We start from the raw sequence: 25,125 nt of genomic DNA, 5'->3' as shown, positions 1-25,125 counted from the left end.
ATAACGCAATCTCTGACGGTCATCGGTGTTAATTGTGGACGCGTAGGACATTCCGCCGCCGTGCTTTATTTCTGTGGAGATACACAAGAGAAAAAAAAAAGGTACAATCAGAAAGACATTGGGAGTTGAAATTATAAATTCCAAGGCATTGAAAGCATCCTTATTTGACAAATTGCTAGATGAGGTTAGCGGCTAACGTAACGCTAGGAAAAAATACAAATAAAGTCAACATTGAGTAAATCGATATTTAATTCCAATAATTTTTTTTCAGACAACACTTAAGACAAACTTTTCACATGTTATCGTGAGCACCTTTTGTTTTTCTATAGGAAGTAAAACCCACCCTCCTAATCCGGGTCATGTGAATTCCAAAAAAGCAATTCAGGTAATGACTCTCCATAACAACCCAGTGCTTTAACGACAGCTGATGGTGTAACAAAGCGCTAACATGGAAAAAAAAGGAAAAAGAAGGAACATTGACAGAGGCCATGGCCAGCGCTTTATCAGCACACAAGCATGAAAAAAAAAAACCCACCCTGAACAAACTTGGGAATGGCACTCTATGTCATATTTTCAATTCCCGAATAAATTCGTGAATGGCAGTGAATGAGTTAAAATGTAAAAAGGTCTTTTTTAGGGCGGGGCCGCCATTTTTATTTTCTTATTTTTATTTTAATGAATGTCAAACTCCACAATACTTGAATCGTAAACAATGAATGGGGGTGTCAATTTTCCATCACGCGTTGCGGCGGCGGCGGCGCCAAGCGGCTGGCCAAAATACACGCCAGAGCGATGCCGCCAATTTGCGTCAACGCCAAACCCATCACGGTAGCGGCGATATGGAAGACGTTGTCGTTGACCAAGCTGAAGACTTTCCGGAAGCACCCGTGAAGGTGAACGCCCGCCGCCACCGCGCCGCCGTCGTCCTCCGAGGGTAGCGGCCTATTCCTGCAGCCTTTGCGACGCATGCAGCAGCTATCCGGCAAGGACCCCAGGGTGCCGTTCTCGCTGGGGGGGAAGATGGCGTGCTGGAGGGCCCAATCGGACGTCAGCCAGTCTCTCCATCCTTCGCCGCCGCAGCAGCGCAGCGCCCTCTGCAAGCTATCCAGCGCGTCGGCGCGACCGTCGTCCTCCGCGTAGCCGGATACGGCTCGCTGCAGGCCGCTACGAAACCCTCCTGCGATATCTTCCCGGTAGAAGAGCCCGCACAGCCCGCCGGCCAATCCCGCCACTAGCGCGGCTAACTGGAAGACGCCGTAAGCCCTCAGAAGATACGGAAGATTAGCCGCCACGCCCAAACAACCGAGGAAGCCCCAGATGGTGACGGCGGCGCCGGTGAGCAGCAGGATGACGGGCGCGTTGGGGTAGCGGTTGGACGATAGCAGCATGAAGTCCGCCAGGGAGATCTGCGCCCACACGCCCAGGGTGAAAAGAGCCAATCCCGCCGCCCAAAAAAGGCAGCTGAAGGCCAGGAGACCCAAACGGAGGAGGTGCATGACGCCCAACGCTCGCCGGCGAGGAGCTGCGGCGGGAGTAGGCGGCTGATGTGCGGGTGAGGGGGGCACCCAAGAAATCTCAGGCGGTGAAGAAAGACGGCGGTGCTCCTGGTGGCCCACAAAAAGGTGATCTTCCTGCTCTTGGTAGGTTGACAGAAGGTAGCCGGGAATGGCGGAAGCGCGGCGAGGGTAATGGGGTTGCGCGAGGAGGTTGAAACTCAGTCTACGGACGGCTAGCTGATCGCCGTTTCGCTCCGAAACATCCCTGTTGGGGCTCGGCCGGGCGGAGAGTAAATGGCGAGGCAGTGGCGAGCTCATCGTCCCCGCTTGGGATTTATCCACACTCCATTTTATGCACCTCACTCCCCTTAGCTTTTTTTCTTCTTTATGACCGATAACACCCCCCACCCACCCACCCCACGCATGACGTCAGCACCATACCTGTCAACCTGCGAGACACTGTGACCTTACTAGCGGCTCAATTTTTTCCTTATTTACTGAGAAAAAAAAATATGCATGTCATATTTCATTGCGCAATTTTATGAACTAAATTTCACATGTAAACATGAATATTTTTAATAAGTTACAGCATACAGTGAGACCTCAACTTACAAACACCTCAACTTACAAACTTTTTGTCTTACAAAAAACAAAAAAATATACAAAATATAATCATGATTATGATTATTGTTATCATTATCATTATTATATTCCGGGTTGAGTGAACGCCGGCGCATGTGGCTGCCGCTGCTCACCCGCAGAAAAAATATCCTGTGACTGTAAAGTGACCTTGAGAGTTTTGAAAGGCACTTCTAAATGAAATGTATTATCATCATCATTATTTTTATCATCATTATTATTATCATTATAATTATTATTAATGACAAAAATGGAATCGAAAATATATAAAAATTATATTTAACAATTTTTGCGTTTTCCATACAAACTTTCTTGTATGGCGTATGTTATGGCAATTCACTATACGAACACATTCCAAACATCTTTTCTACACCATTTTATTTTCTCGGACTTCCTGTCAACAGGTCAACATTCTGTCCATCTTTACATGATGTCACATCCTGTCCGTCTTTATAAAAGCTCTCCCAACAAGGCCCTCCTGTCTCTTGTGTTACATTTTGTGCCGTCCCAAAGACTAAAGAATCTTTTTGCTTTGACTTTTGATTCCTGCTTCATTAATAATGACCATAACACCGTACATATCTAAAAAAATGTGCAAAAAATTGTACAGGAAACGGCAAAATATGGCCGATTGACAGGTATGATACACAGATGTCGAATTTATGCCCGTTTATTGCATTTAAAGTGGCAAATGGTGCATTCGATTTTTTTTTCTTCTCCAACCATCTACATTTCGTTACTACCATAAATGCGCCGATAAAATGTGTTCGTATCTGGAATTCTCTGAACTCGAAATAATGGGAACAAAATATGGACTCACCGCCATTTTGTGAAAGACGATCATTTTCCGTCATAGCAAATCTGCCGAAAAAATCTAATTTAGTGCAATTACCACAAACTATATTTTATGTGAAATATGTGATGACTAGAGAAATGACTCACCTGCCACAACAGGCTTGAGATTTAAGAGCTTCCTCCTCCCGCTTTCTGAAAATAGCTTTGATGAGCAAATGCTGCCACTTCGGCCGGGAGGCACAGCACCTAAAATGGTTGATGAGAAAAAAAAAAACACATCACAAAGTCAACCATCATTTTTTTTTGGGGGGGGAGACCTTCTTTATCATCCCACCTGGATATTTGAACATTAAAAAGGACAACCGACGTCACTTTTTTGTTTCTTAACTGATATCAGAAAAAATGTTTTATAGCATCTAAAATACCCAAAACACGCAGTATGATATTTTTAGTCAAATGCAAAACACCAATAAAAATGATTTAAAGTGTCCAAAATCTGCAAAAAAATTGAGCTGCGAATTGGGTATTTTCAGAAAGTCCCGCCCCCAGTTCGTGACGTCACGCCAAGACGTCTTGCATTGCTTGTGAATCAAAACAATGGCTTCAGATTCGGAGAATATGCTTTCTTGTTACACCTCCAGTTATGAATATGATTCAAATAGTTCTGAAGAGGAAAGCATACATGTTTGCAATCGATTAAATAATTTATTTGGGCCATTTTGAGGCAACATTGGGGAGAAACGTTCACCAGAAAAAAGGCACAAAATGGCGACCTCCTGTGGCCACCTTTGTTTCCACAGGCTGATAAATTCTTTATATGGAACTTGGACACCCTCTTCTGACAGCTTTTGGGTGCAACACAAGGTTTTCAGACCAAACAATACAGCAAAATACATTGACGTGATGGAAGGACTGCTACAACGTGTCTTTTTTTCGGTCAGGGGGCGTTGCTTTAGTGACATCACGTACGGACTCGTCACCAACTCAAAACCAAGACTTCCTGAATATTCAGCGCGAGTCTAAAAACGTAAAATATAGCTATATGTGGTGGAATCTTTGTAAAATACGCTCAGTAGAAGTCATTTGAAGCCATTTTACAAATTATGGACAACTTGTCCGGAGACGTCGGTTGTCCTTTAAATCCAATAAAAACACTTCATCATTCCAGGGATAGGAAAAAAAACTACTTTTTATATCTTTTTTTTTTGCTTACATATGCTCTATTGTTGTTATTATCTCAGGAATAGAATAACATTTACATAAAAATAAACAAAAATAAAGAACATAATATGATCAGTCAGCGATGGGCTCTGTGTGAGTCTCCATGTGTTTCTTAAACTTGGCCCGGGATGAGAAGCTCTTCCGACAACGATCGCAATCGGGCTTGGGAGGCTTGGGAGCGTCCGAATGCCCGCGTTTGTGCCACGCCAGCTCGGACGAGCTCTTGAATTTAAGCTCGCAGGCGTCGCAGGCGTACGGCCGCTCGCCCGTGTGCACGCGGCGGTGCAGCTGCGCCTCGCCGGCCGTGAGAAAGGACTTGTCGCAATAGCCGCACGGGAAGGGCCTCTCGCCCGTGTGCATGAGGTGATGCCGGGTGAGCGCCGAGGGTTTAGAGAAGCCTTTCCCGCAGTAGGCGCAGGGGTAAGGGCGGGCGCCGGTGTGCGAGATCAGATGCTCCTGCTGCGTCTTCTTGCTCTTGAAGCGCTTGTCGCACAACGAGCAGCCGAACGGTCGCTCGTCCACGTGCGAGCGGTGATGTTTGGAAAGCTCGCCCTGCGACAGGAAGGCCTTGCCGCATTGGGAGCATAGGAAGGGTTTCTCGCCCGTGTGCATCCTCTCGTGGCGCGCCAGCACCGACGCTAGCGTGAATCTCTTGGCGCAGTGCGAGCACTGGAAGGGGCGCTCGCCCGTGTGGACGCGCAGGTGCTTGACTAGCATGAAGCGTAGCGAAAAGCGTTTGGCGCACTGGCCGCACTGGTGAGGCCGCTCGCCCGTGTGCGCGGACAAATGGCGCTTCACGTCCGAGCGCCGCGTGTACGTCTTCTCGCAATGCGGGCATTTGTATTGCCGCTTCACCTGATGCGCCTGCCGATGGAGCGAGCGCGCTAATAGCGAATCGAAGCCGTCGCCGCATTGCGGGCAGATGTAGCGTTTGGCTACGTGCGACTTCCTGTGCTCCAGGAGATTGCCGGGTGAGGCGAAGCTGCGGCCGCAGATGGAGCAGATGTGAGGTAGGCGGACACCGTCCGAGTGGCGGCGTTTGTGGTGGGCCGTCAACGCGCGCAGGTTGGCGAAGGACATCCGGCACGAGGAGCAGGCGAAGGTAACGGCGGCGGCGTGCGACTTCCCCTGGTGCTTGGTGAGGTCCCACGAGTGCTGGAAAGTGCGATCGCACTGCGAGCAGCGGAAGGGACGCTCGCCCGTGTGGGTCAGCTGGTGGCGGCGGACGTCCGAGGTGCGCGTGAACGTCCTGCCGCACGTCTCGCACGTCAGGGCTTTTTGCCTGGCGGCCGCCTGCGAGTGCTAACGGTGTCGTCGTTGACCGACGGGATATCAGGTTGCGCCGCGTCTCCTTTCGGAAAAAGCTTAATGGACGTATAGATTTCATCGGATTGGGATGGAATCGGAGTCTGGTTGGATTCGGATAGCTTGCGGTAGTCTTCGCTGCGAACGCTCTGCATGTGGAAATGCGGCGGGCTGTTGTCGTCCGAGTGGTGGAAGGGGCAACGCGAGCAGGTGAAGATGATGGAGGTCATCTCATCGGAATCGCCTATGAGTGAAATAATAATAATACATTTCATTTCTAAGCGCCTTTAAAAACTCTCAAGGTCACTTTACAGTCACAGCATAGTTTTTTTCTGTGGGTGAGCAGCGGCAGCCACAGGTGCCAGCGTTCACTCAACCCCGAAGTAAATCAAATAGATAGCAAGCGAGCGAGCTAGCGAATAGATAGCTAATAGCTAGCGAAAGATAGCTAATAATAGTGAATTCATAGCTATTAGCTAGTGAATAGATAGCCAATAGCTAGTGAATAGATAGCTAATAGCTAGCAAATAGATAGCTAATAGATAACAAATAGATAGCTATTAGCCAGCAAATAGATAGCTAATACCTAGTGAGTAGAGAACTATTAGCTAGTGAATAGTTAATAGCTAGCGAATAGATTGCTAATAGCTAGAGAATAGATAGCTAATAACTATCTCTTAATTAGCTATTAGTCACTGCGTTTAGATGCATTTCAAGTGCTCATTCCGCAAAACAAAGATGGCGGCCACTTGTCAGTATCTAAATCAATAAATAAAAACATTGATAGGGCTAACATGCTTACCTTTGTCGCTTCCTTTCATGGCGATGACAGACAAGGCAACTGGTTGGTCAGCTCGAACGCTGCAGGAGAAAAGGACTTTTTGTTTGTTTGTTTTTTTTTTTTTTTTCACTCAAAACCAGCTGCACCCATTATCCTCTTTAAGTAATTCAATGCCGGACGATGTGCAAAAAAAAATGTCCACTCCGGTGCCAGGGTTTTTGTCATTTTCACTCAAATTGCAGGACCCACAGAATATTGAGTTTTAGGACTACATAAAATTTCAATGCAGCGTGAGAAACCTTAGACTCTTTTTTCATAAAAAAAAAGTTAATTCCTCCATTAAATTGCTATGGAGTTATCTGAGCTTGAAATGGGGGTGGTTGTACAAAATACAATATATTCTTATGTGTATATGTGGCTGCCGCTGCTCACCCACAGAAAAAAATATCCTCTGACTGTAAAATACCCTTGGGAGTTTTGAAAGGCAAGGCTTATAAATGAAATGTATTACTATTATTGATGTATCTATGAGCTATATAGCTAGCTTTCTATCTATTTGAGTTACTTCCGGGTTGAGTGAACACTGGCGCGTATGGCTGCCGCTGCTCACCCGCAAAAAAAAATATCCTGTGACTGTAAAGTGTCCTTGAGAGTTTTGAAAGGACCTTATAAATGGAATGTATTATTATTATTATTATTATTATATATTATTATTATTATATAATGCTTTAACAACAGATGAAGCTGTAACATAGCGCTAACATGGACAAAAAGCAAATGCTGCCCCTTCGTGGAATGGAAAAAACATTACCAGAGGTCTGACCAGCGCTTTATCAGCACCCCCGCAAGAAACACAAATTCCCAAAAAAAAAAATCATCAATGGCAGCGAATGAGTTAAATAGACGTCTAAGTCATACCAGCTAGCGGAGGTGTCCATTAGTGGAATGGATGAGCGTTCGCGGACAGGAAGTTGCGTGGCGTGAACCATCGCGTCGTATTCCGCGGGAGAGTCCTTCATTTCGGTGTCACGTTGAACGTCATCGTTGGCCTCCTCAAAGACATCTTGAATTGCAAATGGACAGTTGCCCGTCGAGTCGTTTTCAAGACTCTCTTTTCTCAGTGCAAACGTTTTGGTCAGCGTCTCCAATGCTTTGGCCACGTCCAACGTCTCGCCGGCGGGTTCTTCGGCTGGCGAGACCTCCACTTGGTAGAAATCAGTCTGAGTTTCAGCTGGCACGTCTTGGACCTCCACTTCGGTGTAGAGCGTCACCACGCTGTATTGCTCAGGATGAAGAACATTCAAGGAGTTCTGGGCAGACTCCGAACCCTGGGCGACGTTTGATTTTTGAGAGGGTGGGATGGACAGAGCGGACATGATGGAGCTCCCAATGGTGGACGAAGGACCATCTGAAAAAAAAAAAAAAAAAAAAAAAAAGAACACAAGCACTTTGATCCTCTCCTCTTTTATCTAGAACTGCTTCATGTCACAAAAAGGGTACAGCAAGTGCTGAAGAATGAATGACTCTCTGTGTCTTTGTGTTGTCATATTGTTTGCTTTTTTAGTCTTTTTGTTTGTTTTTTTGACTTTAAGATGGCGCCACGTAAGTGGCTGCCTTTACAGCAGCTCCTGTATTTTGTTTTTTTACTTCTTTCTTTCCTTTCATAACTTTGCTGCTGTGAAATGTAAATTTCTCCACTGCGAGACGAATAAAGATACATCCAATCCAATGCAATCCAAGACCAGTTGCCCAATCATTGTCATTGATTACCTGGATGACCGAGAATTAAATGCTTTCTACTATCTCTGTGACTGCTTTATTTCCTGTATATCATACTAGTCCATTTTAGGCGCTTTGTTACAGCTTCAGCTGTTGTTAAAGCGCCATATAAATCAATATGTATTGTAAAATCAACAAAGTCAGCACTATTATGATTCCATTCGCGAATTTGTTCGGGTTTTGTTTTTTCTTGCCGATAAAGCACTGGCCAGACCTCTGGTATAGTTTTTTTTTCCCTTCCACAAGGGAGTAGCATTTACCCTTTTTTTCCATGTTAGCAATTTGTTCCAACTTCAGCGGTTGTTAAAGCGCCATATAAATCAATATGTATTGTAAAATCAACAAAATCAGCGGTATTAAGATTCCAAAGTGTACTCACATTGCATTTTTAAAAGCCCGGCACCCTTGCAGTGCTCAAAAACCTCTGCCAGCTCTTCTGGTGTGGAATGAAGGCATTCACTCAAAACATCCGGAGCGGAGCCCAGCCAGTCTGCAGTCTGGAATTAAGACACATCAATTGTTAATTTCTAAGAAAAATAAAAAATAAATAAAATAAAATACAAGACAAAGTAGAATTAATACCTGCTTGAGGTCTGGTACCGGGAGCAGCTTCTCTAATTTTGAAAGCAGCTCCCAAAGTAACATATGCAGGGCCGCGTCATATTTTCTTCCATATTCTAGAGGGAACACCTCCTATAACGATACGAATAATTTACAATAACAGCCAAAGATTAATTTCATGGGGAGTTAACCCGACCTTAAAGAAGTAAGCTCGTTCCGCTGGATCCTTCAGGAGGCTCTGAACCAAAGCGACAAAAGTGGACTCTGCAGTTTTCATCTCGACATCGCTCTGCAAGCACACGTATATTGTGAACGAGAATTCAAATAAGCTAATGGTGTCGTCCCTGGACTTACATTTGGAGTTACTGGGAATTTCTCCAAGTGGCTGTGGATCATCTGAGAGTCCACAAAACCCCGGACGGTGCCTTTGCATAGCTCTAGTATCAGCTTACAAAACAAGAAAATACTCCAGTTAGATGAAGACTATTGTATTTCCTTTTAAAACAAACACAAGGACCGTATACCCTCGCTCGAAGGCCCAGGATGAGCTGGAATCTCTGCTTGTTGTTCATCAGTCCTGGCACCGCTTCAGTCACAGCGTAAACAAACTCTTGAAGTTTCTGGTAGTTCATCACATCTTTCTGCTTGGCCAGCTGCCACATGGCGGCCGAGCACAGTTGCAAAGGGGGTACTAATTGGCGTAAGGTGGACAAGGGTGGGCAGGCTTCTGAAAAATATAATCACATTAAGAAGATATTCAACAATTATTTTTCAAATATGAATAAAAGTGTCAAAACAAACCAATTAACCCATATTTGACTGTTTTTTTTAAAGATAATTAAAGTAACCTTAGTATAAATAATTCCTACTTTTTCTGCTCGAAACACAGACGCAATACCACGAGCATGAGTGACGGACGAGAAGCTTTAAATAGACGGGCCCCGCTAAACGGCAAGCTAGCATAAACAAATGCAGTATGTGCAACAGTTCGTTATTCAGATACGTACGGTTCATATTCGGTATTTTTTCACAGGAAGCTTAAATTGTTTGCAAAGTCTTCAGTGTCCTTGATTCAAAACAATATATTATTTAATAAAGGGTGCCGTTTAATTTACGGTTTAGCATGCGCTATAACGACGCAAACTTCTTTGCTCACAAAGTGACTGTGTTCAAATTCCGCTTTTCAAAACAAGAGTTTGCCCATATCTGAGAGTTCAATAACACATTAATTAATTATAATATGAATTTTACATTCATTTTCCTAAAACGTTTACTCAAAAAAAGAGATTATTTTGTCCGTTTTTAGACGTGAAACCAGCTTTTGGCGCTACCGGATGTTTGTTAAGTCTTTCGCTTCAAAATAAAAAGGTAATTTGTCTCGGTCTCGCGGGGTCACGCGATACTACAGCACAGTCACATGAAGCTGTCAACACATTTGTGTACATTATATTTGCTTTTTGCTCATCGTATAAAGCAGGACAAAATATTGTCACTCAAATAAGAGACGTGTGTTGTGTTAAGAGGCATGGATGAGGACGGACTTCCGATTGTGGGCTCAGGAGTTGATCTGACGAAGGTTAGTCTCAAGCTAGCCCGTTAGCTCAGCCCGGAAATGAATGTAAATAGAATGCATGTCAAATGCAATTGTGTTTTACAGCAAAATTCGTCAATGAACAGACCACATTCCAAAATTTACATGCAGTTGTCACTTTTTTTTTGCATTTCCCGGCTTAGGTTCCTGCCATTCAGCAGAGAAGAATTGTCGCTTTTCTCAATCAGTTCATCGTCCACACAGTTCGCTTCCTCAACAACTTCTCTACAGTGTGCGAAGAAGTGTGTGCTTTTATCCTCACACCTAAAGTCACGAACAAACTAATAACTTGAATTTTCCTCTCCAGAAACTTGCCAACATATCCTTACGCATCCAGCAGATCGAGACCACACTGTGTATCTTGGAAGCCAAGGTTGGTTCCTTCTAATTTTGTATGTCACAACACCTCTTTGATGGAATATCTCCCAAATGTGAGCAGCTGTCCTCCATCCCTGGACTGGAGGACGTCACAGTCGACGCAGTCGGACATCCCCAAGGTGTTCAAATCAATGGAACTTCCACTTCCGATCAGGGTCTTGAAGGTCGTCCACAAGCTGTGACGCTTCCCCCTTCTGAGGTACAAACATCCATCCGATTGTGTTGTATTATGGTTATTATTAAATATGATCTGCTCTCCATTAGCCGTCTCATAATGCCTCAGACGATGTGACGACGCTTAAATCCGAAGAGGGGAATATCATGACGGTGGCCAAGGATCCACGCTATGCCAGATATCTTAAAATGGTGCAAGTGGTGGGTGACATTTTGTATGATGGCTCTCAAAGCTCTTCCGGAAGCAACTATCTTAGATGTTGTTTTTGGCAGGGTGTTCCCGTTATGGCCATCCGGAATAAAATGAGCATGGAAGGTTTAGATCCGGACTTGCTGGAGTGAGTATTAAACATTTCGTCCTTGTAGTTTTGTTCCGTTTTCAGATTTTTAAGGAGAGATGTTCTTTTTGATGGTAGCAAGCCCGATGCCCCTGTGCCGGACATGGGAGGGAAAACCGCAGAGGACATCGATATGAATACTTCGGATAGCGAATCGTCTTTCAGCGATTGATGTTGAGACAAATGCACGTGACTAGCAGCTTTTGTGGTTATTCCACTAAACAATATGTTGGACACATAAATGAGGACGTTATAGTTCTCTGGGTTAGAATGTACTAACAAATACCCTTAACAGATATTATCACTTTGAATCTGGTGACATGTTCACAAACATGGCGATTTTACGTCATAACATAAATTGTCCATTGATGTGAACGAATGGGTGGAACACGGAGAAGTGATGTGGAGAATAGCGGTACGTTCATACCAAGATTTACATTTTAACTGTCAAATTGAGCAGTTTTTTTTGTCTTTACACTATTAGTGCATAAATAAAATATCTTGATGCTATTCCGGAATGTGTTTCAAGTCTTTCACAATTTCCTTCATATTACTCTAAAAGCAAACAGAATTTTACAAAGCCGCATCTTATTCGATTATAAATGTCCGAAAAAAAGCTACTTAAGTTCTTTACCTTAATTTGGAATCTTCAGCTCACAAAATGGATGATTGGTCACTTCTGGCTTCAGGTGTTGAAAGCAAGCTCACTAAGACACAAATGTTGTTTTATTTGTGAAATTAGCATTGCAAATAACACTAAATACATACAGTTTGTGCATTTATTTCAATGGCTCATATGAAGTACATTGTTTTCACTAATGTTTGATCCTGAGCAAAGAATGATTAAAGAAAAAAATATTTTTATTAAATATATGCAACATTTAAACCACCAAAGAGCACATAGTGGAAAAAAAAACATTATTCGGACGAACAAAATGTTTCCTTATCAACTCATTCACTGCCAGACATATGCAAAAATGTCTGCACTCCAGTGCCAGGGTTTTTGTCATTTTCACTCCAATTCCAGGACCCACATAATATTGAGTTTTAGGACTACATAAACATTCAATGCAGCGTAAGAAACCTTAAACTGTCTTCTTACATCAGAAAAAAAGTTAATTCCTAAGTTATATGGCTGTGGAGTTATATGAGCTTGAAATGGGGGCAGCTGTACAAAATACAATATTGATTTAGAAAGCGCTTTAACAGCAGCTGAAGCTGTAACATGGACAAAAGACAAATGCTGCCCCCTCGTGGAAGGGAAAAAACATTGCCAGAGATCTGACCAGCGCTTTATCAGCACCCCCGGCAAAAAAAAAAAAACTGAACAAATTCGGGAATGGCGCTCCACGTCATATTTTCAATTCCTGAATAAATTCGGGAATGGCAGTGAATGAGTTAATAATCACATGCTTATTCCATGTCTAATAAGTTCCTTGAAAGATCACAGCGAGGACAGAGGCACAAACTATGACTGTGTTACTTTTGAAAGATTGTCAAGTGTAAACTCAGTTGTGAAACGCGCCATTTTGAAAACGGAAGTACAGATAAAAGGACTAAAAAAGTAGAAATGTCGTACAAGAAAGGTTAACATAGTGCAAATGATACCCTGAAGGACTAGAATCTCAAAAATTACATATATATAGAAACAAGATATCCATCACAGCTTTGATTAATGCACTTACCGGGTCATTGGTGATTCTCCCCAAAAAAGCATGACCGTTTTTTGGATGTCTCAATAACCTAGAATTAAATATTTTAAACCACCATGTCTACTCTCTTTAGGCTGGTGATTGCAGTAGTATGCGGGTAAAACGTGGCTTTTAAAAGTCCGTCATACCACTCTCTGGAGGATGTAGAGGATGCCAGTGTTGTCAATCGTGACAAATGTGGAAAAATCAGGTGACACGTGAACCTTCTTTAACGCGATACCGGTCGGGTAGAAAGTCTGCAGGGCTTCACCTTTGTCCACGTCCCACCACTGGCAACAAGAGAAAAAAAAGTTTAAAAGCGTAAACTAGTGTATGATGTGTCGCCGCCGTACCTTGACGTATCCCCCGGTGGACACCAGGAGGGAATCGTCCGGGGAGAAGTGCAAATCGGTCACCCAGCCTCCGTGTAAGGAGTCGAGGCCATCCTTGCCGTCTCGTGAGCAGATCTTCAGTAAGGAGCCTTCTGGGACACTCCATAGCTGTTTCAGATGTAAAATGAATACAAACGCTCCCCAATTTACAAACCAGATATGTTCCGATCGATCGGTCGTAAGGTGAATTTGTTCGTAAGTTCTTTCAGTGCTATATTTTGTATGGAATGTATGTTTCAGGCTTATATAAGTGATGGAAAATATCAAACATCTAGAAATATAATCAAGTGCAAATACAGAGGCTCCCGAACTTACAAACGAAATACATTCCAAACGGTCGTTCGTAAGGTGAATGTGTTCGTAAGTTGCTTCAGTGCTGTATTTTGTATGGCATGTATGTTGAAGGCTTATGTAAGTGATGGCAAATATCAAACATCTAGAAATATAATCAAGTGCAAATACAGACGCTCCCTAATTTACAAACGAGATATGTTACGAATGGTCGTTCATAAGGTGAATGTGTTCGTAAGTTGCTTCAGTGCTGTATTTTGTCTGGCATGTATGTTGAAGGCTTATATAAGTGATGGCAAATATCAAACATCTAGAAATATAATCAAGTGCAAATACAGACGCTCCCTAATTTACAAACGAGATATGTTACGAATGGTCGTTCATAAGGTGAATTTGTTCGTAAGTTGCGTCAGTGAGATATTTTGCATGGAATGTATGTGTAAGGCTTATATAAGTGATGGCAAATATCAAACATCTAGAAATATAATAAAGTGCAAATACAGACGCTCCCCACCCAACTTACGAACGAGATATGTTACGAACGGTCATAAGTTGAATTTGTTCGTAAGTTGCTTCAGTGCTGTGTTTTGTATGGAATGTATGTTTCAGGCATGCATAAGTAACCTGTCCTGGTTTATACTGAAAAATAAACATTTAATATAATACATGCTCTATAAAGATATGTACATGTACAACTGGAGAGAATACTACATATGTGACTACAAAAATGTTCGTATGTACCTTTGTTCGTAACTCGAATGTTCGTAAGTAGGGGAGCATCTGTATAGGTTTATTATACCTGTATGTGGTTTCGTTGAGAAAGGTTTTATAGGATAAATGTTGAAAATAACTTACCCGAATCTCGCCGCTGTCATCCCCCGTCGCCAATCGCCTCCCGTCAAAAGAAAAGCGACAACTCCGGACGCAGTCTTGGTGGCCGCGAAGTACGTAGACACATCGCCAGGACTCACTGTGCCACACCTTGAAACCCGTGACACACACAAAAAAAAAAACATTCAGGAAAAAAATATAATAATAAAGGAAAGAAGAATAGAGGGCGCCATTTTAGCTCAGACCTTTGCAATCTTGTCAGCGGAGGTGGTGGCAAAGAAACGTCCATCTGGAGAGACGTGGCAAGACAAAATGGCTCCCCGGTGAGCCTCGATATGCTGTAACTCCTTTCCACTTTCCAGCTCCCATACCTGAGCGAAAGAAAGAATTTAGTCGAGAATTTTAAATGTGACGTGGAGCGCCATTCCCAAATTTGTTTGTTTTGTTCTTTTTCTTGCCGATAAAGCGCTGGCCAGACCTCTGGTAATGTTTTTTTTTTTCCTTCCGCGAGGGGGCAGAATTTCCTTTTTTTTCCATGTAAGCACTTTGTTCCATCTTCAGTTATTGTTAAAGCGCTATATAAACCAATATCTATGTATTGTATTTTGTACAGCTGCCCCTATTTCAAGATCAGATAACTCCAGACCCATATAACTTAGGAATTAACTGTTTTCTAAGTCTAAGGGTTCTTACCCTGCACTGAATATGTAGTCCTAAAACTCAATATACTGTAGGTCCTGGAATTTGAGTGACAATGACAAAAACCCTGGCACTGGAGAGGACACATTTTTGCACATCGTCTGGCAGTAAATGAGTTAATGAATTACTATTTTTTTCAAATTTGAAATAAAAAATAATGACTGTTATTGTGGTTTACATGGCGCAATTTGAAATGTTGTTTCTAACTTTAGCAAGCATCATTGCACTTGACATGCTTGATTTGCTTTCACGGGCCGAATGAATTGATGCGGCGGGCCAGATTTGGCCCCCGGACCTTGACTTTAACATCATCCTCTTATATAAATATTAAAGGTGCTTTAGTTTGTCTGGCAGTGAATCATAAAAGTTGTCTGGTGTTGCCCTTTTCCCTGTATTGCTTCCAGTGCGTAATACTGGAAACGTCTCATTACTTACCTCAGAAACATTTTTCTTAGCAAATAGTTTTTCTCGATAAAGAAACAAAAGATTATTTTAGGACCATTTACCTTCACCGTGCCGTCAAACGAGCAGGACAGCATTCGCGTTTCAGCAGGTGACAACGGACAGAAACAACGGACTTGCTCCTTGTGGCCTCGTAGCACGAGGCACTCGGGCGACTGCCATTTCCACACCTGCACGCAAAAATAGTTCCATCACGGAAATCGAAACGAAGGGGGGAAAAGGCGGGATGGTGGCCCACGTTAATGGTGGTATCCTCGGATGACGTGATGAGCGTTTCGCCGGCGTGGAAGAACTGGCAGTGGAGCACCGTTTTGGTGTGTCCCGGTAGAGTGGCGAGAACCTCCCCAGAGGGGATGGCCAGAATCTGGACACGCAAGAAATAACGTTTATGTGGTCAAACGTGGTGAGATCCAAACGTGTTTCCATACCTGGACGGTTCCGTCTTCTGTCCCAAAGGCGACGGCCAAAGGCTTGGAGCAAAAACACGTGCATCGAATCCGCGACGCCATCTCCTCGGATTGGAAAAGCAGCGAACCCGCCGTACCGGCGCGCACCTTAAAACACACGCGATGCAGTTAAATCGAGCTGTCAATCAAAACTCGGACGTGCACGTTGACGCTAGCTAACCTGTAATCTGTTACGGTTGTCTGCCGCCGAAATAAGAAACTGTCCGCCGTCTTCGCTTGGGTTAAATAAAGCATCGGAATCTCTTTTCAGGCGCACCGCGGAGGTGGTGTGCACTTTATCCGTCTCCCATAGCTGCAAATTGGACAAGAGATCATGTGATTTCGGACACTTGATTAATGTCAGTGAGGGTCACACTGAACGCCTCTCTCACCCTGACGGTTTGGTCATCAGCGCAAGAGAGAAGCTGCGAGCCGTCGGGGGAGAATTGGACTCGCTGGACCCAACTCAGGTGACCGCTGCAGTCGGCCATCTTTTTATTGTCCGCTAGATCCCACAGCTGCGACAGATCAACACAGAAAATTAAAAATTGCCAATTTTGCTAAAAATGTTGGTCAAAAAAATATTTGGTGTACCTCCACAGCATAGTTGGAGAACGCAATGGCAAGCAGGTTGCTAGTAGGACACGCGTGACAATACTGGACCATGCTAAGGCGACCCGTCCGGATCTCGAATAGCATCCGCGACGTCTCCATGTCCATCACCTGCGGACAACCCGACTCTGAATCCAACCGCCACATGCAAATTAGCACCTCAATGGTCACCTGCTCACCAATACGGCGCTTCTGACGGCGCACACCACCCTCTTGCCGTCGCCCGTCCACGTGCTGCATTTAACCGGAACCTCCTCGCCGGCTTCCGTGCACCATTCCCGGACGTTGATGGTTTTCCATTCGTTGGCGGAGGACACCTCGAAGAGCTGGAGTAGGACACTTTTTATTTAACCGCGGACACTTTTTTAAAAATTTTAATCGATCCAGAGGCGAAAAAAAAAAAGTACACGCTCACCTTTACGGTGCCGTCGTTGGACGACGTGGACAAATAGGTGTCATCCGGGGAGAAGCAACAATGGTTAACCGGTTCAGAATGTCCGAACATGGTGTTCTGTGACGTTGGTTTGTTCAAGTTCCACAACTGAAACAACAACAAAAAAAATCCACAACTCCTTAAAACAAGTCTTCAAACTTTTTTTTTTTTTTATTGTGTCTTGACGCACCTTAACGTTCATGAAACTGTCATTGGAGCAAGTGGCTAACAGGAGACGCCGTCGCGTGTTGGTGAACTGGCAGTGGTTGACCTGCTCCTCGTGTTCCACCTCGAAGACCCTGAGCAACATGCCGCGCTCTGCGTTCCACACCTGAAAAGACGGGTGGACACACACCAAAATTAAAAATCATATCAAAATCATCTTTATTAACCAAGTATGTAGAACACACAAGGAATTTGTCTCCGGTAGAACACGTTGCACTAGTATCATAAAAAAAAAAAACATGACAAATAAATATGGAGGACACTGCCAAAGAGGGGAATCGCTGGAAAAGGTGGTGAGCAGGGTGCGGAGGGTCCAGTAGGATTCTTGTGAAGCTATCTTTAGCCGTCATCTGAACTTCTTTGAAGGTATCGGACATTTCGCTCCTCATCCGAAAAGCTTCGTCAATGTATGAGGAGCGAAACGTCCGACACCTTCATAGAAGTACAGATGACGACTGAAGAAAACCTTTTCATCGATGGACCACTCCAGTACGACCGAGAGCTTACACAGACGTACATAGATAAATAGATAAATAAGTAAAGAAATACATAAATAAAAATGACATGAATAAATAAATACATACATAAATAAATACATAAAAATACATAGATAAATAGACAAATACCTGTAGATAAATAGATAAGTAAATAAACAAATAAATAAAAATGACAGGAATAAATAAATACAGTACATACATACTTAAATAAATACATATAAAATACATAGATAGATATCTAGATACATAAATAGAGAAATACCTGTAGATAAATAGATAAGTAAATAAATACATAAATAAAAATGACATGAATAAATACATACATACTTAAATAAATACTTTAATACCTAAAAATAAACAAAAAAATACATAAATAAATAGATATATAGATAAATAGACAAATACCTGTAGATAAATAATATATAAATATATAATAAATATATAAATAAAAATTACATAAATACTTAAATACATAAATACTTAAATAAAATCACAATAATAAATAAACAAATACATACATTGATAAATAGACAAATACATGTAGATAAATAGATAAATACGTAAATACATTTATAAATAAAAATTACATAAATACTTGAATAAAATCACAAAAATAAATAAACAAATACATACATAGATAAATAGTCTTGTGAAGCTATAAAATCTAATTTAACTTCTTACCTTTACTTTCCTGTCACTGGAACAAGTGGCGAGAAGACGGTCGTCGGGCGAAAAAGCGCAACATAGAACCTCGTCGTCGTGAGCTTGGATTTCGGTTAGCTTTTCGCCAGATGTGCTCCTGAAAACCTAACGTCGCAAAACGGGAATGGTTTTTCAACTGAAACGAAGCGACGGCAGCTACCAGTTAAAGATACAGTACCTTGAGCGTCTTGCTGGCTCCGCATGAGGCGATTTTAGTACCGTCGTGGGAGAAGCAGGCGGCGTAGACGGAACCCTGGTGCGGATGGATCACCAACCGGGAAAGACTCTCCACACTGCTCTTATTTCTGCGCACGGAGCCAAATTGATAAAAACCACTCCGAAAAACGTAGATGAGGCTTTCTTGCTTGCTTACAGCCAATCAAAGTAGAGTTTCCCGTTCCTGGCCCGCTCCTGCGCCCGCCGCAGAGCCTGCTTGTACACTTCCGAAGCATGAGGTTGCGACAGAGCCAATTGGACCACGTCGGGAAATGGTCGCTGCTCCAACTGATGCCCGTTGAGGGACAAAAACTCCTGGAAGTGACCGCGTACGTCGCTGTGCTGCACGGGTTGGGAAAATCCTCGTTTACTCGAGACATCTTCCATGCTTACAGTTTGTTATCTATTAGCTAGCTGGCTAGCTCTCTAACTGGCTATTAGTTCATTAATGGCGAGCTAATCTTGCTATCTAGCTGGCTACCTTGCTACATATCTATTTGATATCTATTTGCTAACTGGCTATCTAGCTGACTACCTAACTAGCTATCTATCTATTAGTTATCCATTAGCCAGCTAGCTAACTTTCTATCTATTTGAGTTATTCCAGGTTGAGTGAACGTCGGCGCATGTGGCTGCCGCTGCTCGCCCACAGAAAAACGTATCCTGTGACTGTAAAGTGACCTTGAGAGTTTTGAAAGGCGCTTATAAATTAAATGTATGATTATTATTATTATTTGTATTTTCATTACCTTGTTGTCTAAAATGGATCCGTATTCCACAAAGTCATTTAAAAGATGAGCAGGACCAAGAATCTGGGCCTTGTGGGTGACCCAGTCCAGTGAGAACATGAGCGAGTAGAGCTCCTGGGGAGTGAAAGGGCGCCATTACAAATATGGAATCCTCTCCCTTGACTGAATGTTTTGTTACCTGGGAGAGGTTCGCTTTGGCCATGTGGTAGGTTAAAAACCGGATCCAGTAAAGGCACTCTTCATCTCCGGATGAGGGTGGAGTTGCACTGTAGTGCTGCTGGTACTGACGAACCACCTTGGTGTGAAGGTTCTGCACCACGAGGACAAATGTCACTAAAAATAACCTTTTTTTTCTTTCTAGGAAGCTGATTTTGATACGGACCTCGAGTTGGGCGCGATTCTGCTCGACTAAAAAGTCCAGTTGGAGGTCGTGGAGGTAGTACAGTGGAGGTTTGTGGTGACTATCCACAAACAGCAGAGACTTGTTGACAAATTCCTCCAGGATGTCTTCAACCTCCTCTGGCTCGAGATCCCACAAAATGGACAACACCTGAAGAAACGGCAACCAGGAAAGAAAAAAAAGGGTCTTTTGGGTCTGACAATCTGGTTAATAATTAAAAAAAAATACTTATCATAAATAAATACAAAAAAATACTATCTTAAAATTAAGTAATTCACTGCAATTCCTGATTTTATGTGACGATAAAGCGCTGGTCAGACCTCTGGCAATGTTTTTTTCCTTCCACGAGGTGGCAGCAATTCCATTTTGTCCATGTTAACGCTTTGTTACAGCTACAGTTGCTCTTAAAGCGCTATATAAATCAATAAGTATGGATTGTATTTTGTACACTTGCCCCCATTTCAAGTTCAGATAACTCCAGACCATTACAACTTGGGAATTAACTTTTTTATGATGAAAAAAGAGAGTCTAAGGTTCCTAACGCTGAATTGAATGTTTATGTAGTCCTAAAACTCAATATTCTGTGAGTCCTCAAATTCAAGTGACAATGACAAAAGCCCTGGCACTGGAGTGGACACATTTTTGTACGTCTGGCAGTGATTGAGCTAAGAAAAAAAAAAGGGAATTTCAGAATTTATTCGGACATTGAAAAGCATGACGTGGAGCGCCATTCCCGAATGTGTTGAGGTTTTGGGTTTTCCGGCGGTGGGGTGCTGATAAAGCGCCAGTCAGACCTCTGGAAATATTTTTTCCCTTCCACGATAGGGTAGCATTTTCCTTTTTTTTTCATATTAGCGCTTAATTCCAGCTTGAGCTGTTGTTAAAGCGCTATATAAATCAATATGTACGTATTGTATTGCCTTTTGTACATCCGCCCCCATTTCAAGCTCAGATAACTCCAGACCTCTAGAATTTATGAATTATTTTTTTTTTTTTTTATGAAAGAAGAGAGTCTTAAGTTTCTTACACTCCATTGAATATTTATGTAGTCCTAAAACTTCATTATTCCGTGGGTCCTGCAATTTGAGTGAAAATGACAAAAACCCTGGCACCGCATTGGACACATTTTTTTGCACATCATCTAGCAGTGAATAAGTTAACGAAACACAATCCATAACGTCAACGCGTCAATTTTGACTGATATTTTTCCTCCAGTCGTATTCACCTTGGGGGGAATTTTAATGTCGGGCTCCAGCACGGCGAGGTCACGGTAGAGTTCCCGGTGTTCGTCAGGCAGCACTTCGATGCTAGCCGCCATTGCCTGGTCCAGCGCGTCGTAGTCGTATGACGACGATTTACGGATGCGCTTGAACTGCTTCTGCTGCAGCTGGCGTAGGTAGTAGCTCCAACGGTCTGGCTTCTCTTTGAGTAGCGCGCCGATTAGGGAGACCACCAGAGGGGAGCCTGAAATGGACGAAATGCGTGATTGAATCATTGAAAAGTGTTTTTTTTTTTTCATTTAACAAAAATAGACATTTGAGAGCGAATATTAAGACTGCAATGTACCTTTACATTCTCTCACAATGCTCCGAGCCTCCTCAGGCAAACATTCAAGTGCGTTTTTAGTATACAGGGCAAGAATCTCCAGTGCTTTGTTGTCATCCAAACCACTCTCAACTTCCACTTCATGTTTGGCACCTGAAAAAAAAACAGGTTGAAGATGACATTTTCTTTCGCTAGAACTCACCCGCACGGTGGTTTTAGGAGTTGATGATTCACTCACCGCTAACTGAGTCAGTGAGGCTTCTATTCCTGGTGCTCAGAAGGATACGGCAGTGGATATCGAACGATTTCAGTACTGTGCTGTCCCAGATGTCATCAAGAATCAGGAGGGATCTGGGATCCAGAAAAAAGACAATGTATCAAGAAACACTCAGAGCAGTGTTTTTTTTGTTTGTTTGTTTTTGAATTACTACATTACGTCACTTTACATACGACACTACCTCATTTTACATACACGTCAGTACCTCAGTTTACATACGACACAACCTCACTTTACATACGACACTACCTTACTTTCCATACGACACTACCTCGCTTTACATACGACACTACCTTACTTTACATATGTCACTACCTCACTTAACATACGACACCACCTCACTTTACATACGACACTACCTCGCTTTACATACGACACTACCTTACTTTACATATGTCACTACGTCACTTAACATACGACACCACCTCACTTTACATACGACACCACCTCACTTTACATACGACACTACCTTACTTCACATATGTCACTACCTCACTTAACATACGACACCACCTCACTTTACATACGACACCACCTCACTTTACATACGACACCACCTCACTTTACATACGACACTACCTCACTTTACATATGTCACTACCTCACTTAACATCCGACACCATCTCACTTTACATACGTCACTACCTCACTTTACATTCAGAAATGACATGTATTGTCTGTTGTCAATTGTCTGTCTTTTTTAGCCACATTATAAGTGCCTTGCACGCTGGGTCTGAGAGGACATGAATGATAGAACTAGTTAAAAACACATTCTAAAACATCCAATGTTATTTCATTTCTACTTATTAGTAAGTACATATATGTATGTTGTTTAGTTATTTGTATATGTTAGTTAGTATACATGTACTCATCTTATGTACTTAGTATACAAACCTTAAAGGACAACCGACGTCTCCGGACAAGTTGTGTCCATAATTTGTAAAATGGCTTCAAATGACTTCTACTGAGCGTATTTTAATAAGATTCCACCGCATATAGCTATATTTTACGTTTTAAGACTCGCGCTGAATATTCAGGAAGTCTTGTTTTTGAGTTGGTGACGAGTCCGTGACGTCACGAAAGGAACGCCCCTGACCGAAAAAGAGAGTTCATTGTAGTGGTCCTTCCATCACGTCAATGTATTTTGCTGTACTTGTTTGGTCTGGGGACCTCGTGTTGCATCCAAAAGCCGCCAGAAGAGGGTGTCCAAGCATCATATAAGGAATTTATCAGCCTGTGGAAACGGAGGTGGCCACAGGAGGTCACCATTTTGTGCCTCTTTTTCGTTGAGACATCTCCCCTCAATGTTGGCTCATAATGGCACGTAATAAATTATTTAATCGACTGCAAACATGTATGCTTTCCTCTTCAGAACTATTTGAATCATATTCATAACTGGATGTGTAACAAGAAAGCATATTCTCCGAATCTGAAGCCATTGTTTTGATTCACAAGCAATGCAAGACGTTTTGGCGTGACGTCACGAACTGGGGGCGGGACTTTCTGAAAATGCTCAATTCGCAGCTCAATTTTTTTGCAGAATTTTGGACACTCAGTCATTTTTATTGGTGTTTTGCATTTGACTAAAAATATCATACTGCGTGTTTTGGGTATTTTGGATGCTATAAAACGTTTTTCTGATGTCAGTTAAAAAACAAAAAAGTGACGTCGGTTGTCCTTTAAGCTATCATGTTTCAGTCTAATAATAAATATTCATGATTGTATCTAGCAGAGTATAGGTCCATTCCAAAGTGACATCACTCCTGTTGTCTATATCTTTTTGCGCGCTGCCAACCGCTCTTGTCTCCCTCTCTTTGGCTTTAGAACATTCTCTAGCTGTCTGATTAATAAATATTCTTTTTTGTATATCACCTTGCTTCCTGCTGATTTAATATTTAGACTACAGAAATGAAGAACTGAACCAGGAAGAACAACATTTAACCCAACACTTAATATAATCTGTGCTGTATGTCATGCATATTAGCATATTTGACAATCAAGCTGACTTTGACTATATTTCCTTCAAAATAAACTTTCACCTGGGATATCTGCGCAATACCAGGAAGCGTAAACGCTCCTTGGCCTCATCCAAGGAGGTGGGAGGCCGCTGGAGGGACTGGGAGTCCAGGTTCTGCTCCAGACGGAAGCATAGCGCTTGGATTTTCACCAATAGGTTGGCTTTGTCTAGCTGGCCGATGGACAGCCAGTGGATGCCGCCTGGGAAGCACTCTGTCAAAACAAAAACAAAAATCTCAGTAGGAATCAGTGAGCATAGAAACAAATACAACTCCGTGATTAATCACCTTCAATCAGTCTCTGATCTCGAACAGCTTCCGCCACCAGCACAGATTTTCCCGAACCGGCCATTCCAAACACAGTGACCCATCCCGCGTCCTTCCGAAGATTGTAGAGCTTCTCTCGGATCTTGTTAATCAATTCGGGTCGACTGACAAAAACCACAGGCCTCTGAGGGACCCCGCCTGCACTCAGAACTATTTGGACTGATCGAAAAGGAAGGGTCACAGTCCGGTAAATTTCAAACCTCCTGGAATTTTACAAGACTAATTCTCACCATCAGATGTGCTGTCGGAGCTGTTTGGTGACACACCAGGAAGATCACGGTGAAGCAAATTAGCCAAGTCATAGTACGCCTCCTTGATGAGAGCGTTATAAAATGAGATAAAAGCACTGTTATCCTTCTTGAGCAGCAGCTCCAGTAGCGCCGACGACTGTTTTTTACTGCTAGGCTGCAGAAAAACACAAAATCACCACGTTTCAGTGCGAAACTCCTTTTTTTAAGGAGTAGTAGCACATACCCATTCACTGATCCTCTCTTCCTCCTCGCCGCTCAGCACGCCGTCGCTGATCATGTGATCCATTAGGTACGCAGGCTTGATATCCTGCTGCAGGTTGCGGCGAAAGCGAAGCAGGCTGCTCCGGGCGCCTTCGTCCAGCATCATGACCGCCCATGCAGGAATCTGTTGACCAAATGGAGTTTCTGCAACAGACACTGATGTTGATGTATGTTTTTGTATTTTATGGACATGTAACAATCACAAGCACTGACAGTACATTGACAACCTAAGTTCGATGAAAATAATTGACTGCCAAGTGTCTAATATGTTATGATTTGGTTCCTCAAGTCTCAGGTTTTTAGCAATGTTTCGAAGCAGGAAGCAGATTGTCTTTAGGCGAGAACACGTTACAAGGAATGAGGGGAAACAAAATAACGACGACGAAGGTAACACATTTTCAAAAACTTTCTAAATGACATTTCCCAGTGTATATAATCTTGCATTGACATTTTAATTCACCTCATTTGACATTTTACAACTTAAAAATCGAAACTCTTTCGACACGTCTAGACAAGTTCGCCCACGACTAAACAAAGAAAGTAGCCTCGGGATGATACTTACGAGTATCTTCTTTTCTTTACAGGGTAGGATATTGAGTAAAGTAAGTATGAATGCAATTTAAAGTTACAAAAATATATCAAAAGTGAGTAAAAATTGTTTGGCGAAGCCTGACACACACCACCTGCTTCCTGGTTGACAACAAACTAACAAACAACCCGGCAGGAGACGACGAATAGTATGACA

The 25,125-nt window shown here is 42.8% G+C and overlaps 4 protein-coding genes across 6 annotated transcripts; 1 reads left to right on the top strand and 3 right to left on the bottom strand.

The window, feature by feature from the left end:
* Positions 1 to 254: 254 nt before the first annotated feature.
* On the bottom strand, positions 255 to 1,878 carry LOC148881747 (tetraspanin-7). Its single transcript, XM_088989048.1, has one exon. The coding sequence runs from the start codon at positions 1,812 to 1,814 to the stop codon at positions 726 to 728; it is 1,089 nt and encodes a 362-aa protein (XP_088845174.1). The 5' UTR covers positions 1,815 to 1,878; the 3' UTR covers positions 255 to 725.
* Positions 1,879 to 2,955: 1,077 nt separating this feature from the next.
* Positions 2,956 to 9,729, bottom strand: LOC148881746 (uncharacterized). Its single transcript, XM_088989297.1, is given in 11 exon segments — positions 2,956 to 2,996; positions 3,078 to 5,449; positions 5,452 to 5,700; positions 6,259 to 6,317; positions 7,156 to 7,645; positions 8,396 to 8,513; positions 8,599 to 8,709; positions 8,774 to 8,866; positions 8,932 to 9,024; positions 9,102 to 9,304; positions 9,585 to 9,729. Coding segments are annotated over 10 exon segments (2,649 nt in total). The 5' UTR covers positions 9,592 to 9,729; the 3' UTR covers positions 2,956 to 2,996; positions 3,078 to 4,223.
* Positions 9,730 to 9,955: 226 nt separating this feature from the next.
* On the top strand, positions 9,956 to 11,562 carry washc3 (WASH complex subunit 3). Its single transcript, XM_088989004.1, has 7 exons — positions 9,956 to 10,153; positions 10,312 to 10,410; positions 10,476 to 10,541; positions 10,608 to 10,745; positions 10,811 to 10,921; positions 10,994 to 11,058; positions 11,137 to 11,562. The coding sequence occupies exons 1-7, from the start codon at positions 10,103 to 10,105 to the stop codon at positions 11,228 to 11,230; spliced, it is 624 nt and encodes a 207-aa protein (XP_088845130.1). The 5' UTR covers positions 9,956 to 10,102; the 3' UTR covers positions 11,231 to 11,562.
* A 200-nt stretch (positions 11,563 to 11,762) lies between these two features.
* Positions 11,763 to 25,079, bottom strand: apaf1 (apoptotic peptidase activating factor 1). Of its 3 annotated transcripts, none has more exons than XM_088989200.1 (27): positions 24,943 to 25,079; positions 24,343 to 24,524; positions 24,099 to 24,273; positions 23,830 to 24,027; positions 23,566 to 23,755; positions 21,488 to 21,600; positions 21,271 to 21,402; positions 20,930 to 21,168; positions 19,687 to 19,854; positions 19,483 to 19,614; positions 19,305 to 19,418; positions 18,713 to 18,897; positions 18,518 to 18,644; positions 18,319 to 18,444; positions 17,106 to 17,246; positions 16,898 to 17,023; positions 16,662 to 16,808; positions 16,465 to 16,593; positions 16,263 to 16,388; positions 16,052 to 16,183; positions 15,853 to 15,978; positions 15,663 to 15,788; positions 15,469 to 15,594; positions 14,509 to 14,634; positions 14,288 to 14,413; positions 13,103 to 13,249; positions 11,763 to 13,039 (listed from the first exon to the last, which is right to left on the bottom strand). In XM_088989200.1, the coding sequence occupies exons 2-27, from the start codon at positions 24,484 to 24,486 to the stop codon at positions 12,893 to 12,895; spliced, it is 3,768 nt and encodes a 1,255-aa protein (XP_088845326.1). In that variant the 5' UTR covers positions 24,487 to 24,524; positions 24,943 to 25,079; the 3' UTR covers positions 11,763 to 12,892. The 3 variants fall into 3 exon arrangements, with proteins under 3 accessions (XP_088845326.1, XP_088845327.1, XP_088845328.1); XM_088989201.1 differs by having other exon boundaries at positions 24,343 to 24,536; positions 24,943 to 25,077; XM_088989202.1 differs by having other exon boundaries at positions 24,343 to 24,504; positions 24,943 to 25,076.
* Positions 25,080 to 25,125: the final 46 nt, after the last annotated feature.

The sequence above is a fragment of the Hippocampus bargibanti genome, linkage group LG22 (genome assembly GCF_051943395.1).
Source record: "Hippocampus bargibanti isolate YZ-2025 linkage group LG22, ASM5194339v1, whole genome shotgun sequence".
Classification (NCBI taxonomy): Eukaryota; Metazoa; Chordata; class Actinopteri; order Syngnathiformes; family Syngnathidae; genus Hippocampus; species Hippocampus bargibanti.
This window is presented reverse-complemented; position numbering and strand designations above follow the sequence as displayed.

Excerpts from the sequence above, each read along its gene's own strand:
- LOC148881747 (XM_088989048.1), bottom strand. The coding sequence starts at position 1,814 with ATGAGCTCGCCACTGCCTCGCCATTTACTCTCCGCCCGGCCGAGCCCC.
- washc3 (XM_088989004.1), top strand. The coding sequence starts at position 10,103 with ATGGATGAGGACGGACTTCCGATTGTGGGCTCAGGAGTTGATCTGACG. Across the intron at positions 10,154-10,311 it reads CAGGAGTTGATCTGACGAAG|GTTCCTGCCATTCAGCAGAG; the intron begins GTTAGTCTCAAG and ends TTCCCGGCTTAG. Across the intron at positions 10,411-10,475 it reads TCTCTACAGTGTGCGAAGAA|AAACTTGCCAACATATCCTT; the intron begins GTGTGTGCTTTT and ends TTTCCTCTCCAG.
- apaf1 (XM_088989200.1), bottom strand. The coding sequence starts at position 24,486 with ATGATGCTGGACGAAGGCGCCCGGAGCAGCCTGCTTCGCTTTCGCCGC. Across the intron at positions 16,809-16,897 it reads CCAACGACGGCACCGTAAAG|CTCTTCGAGGTGTCCTCCGC; the intron begins GTGAGCGTGTAC and ends GTCCTACTCCAG. Across the intron at positions 15,595-15,662 it reads CCGAGGATACCACCATTAAC|GTGTGGAAATGGCAGTCGCC; the intron begins GTGGGCCACCAT and ends TTTTGCGTGCAG.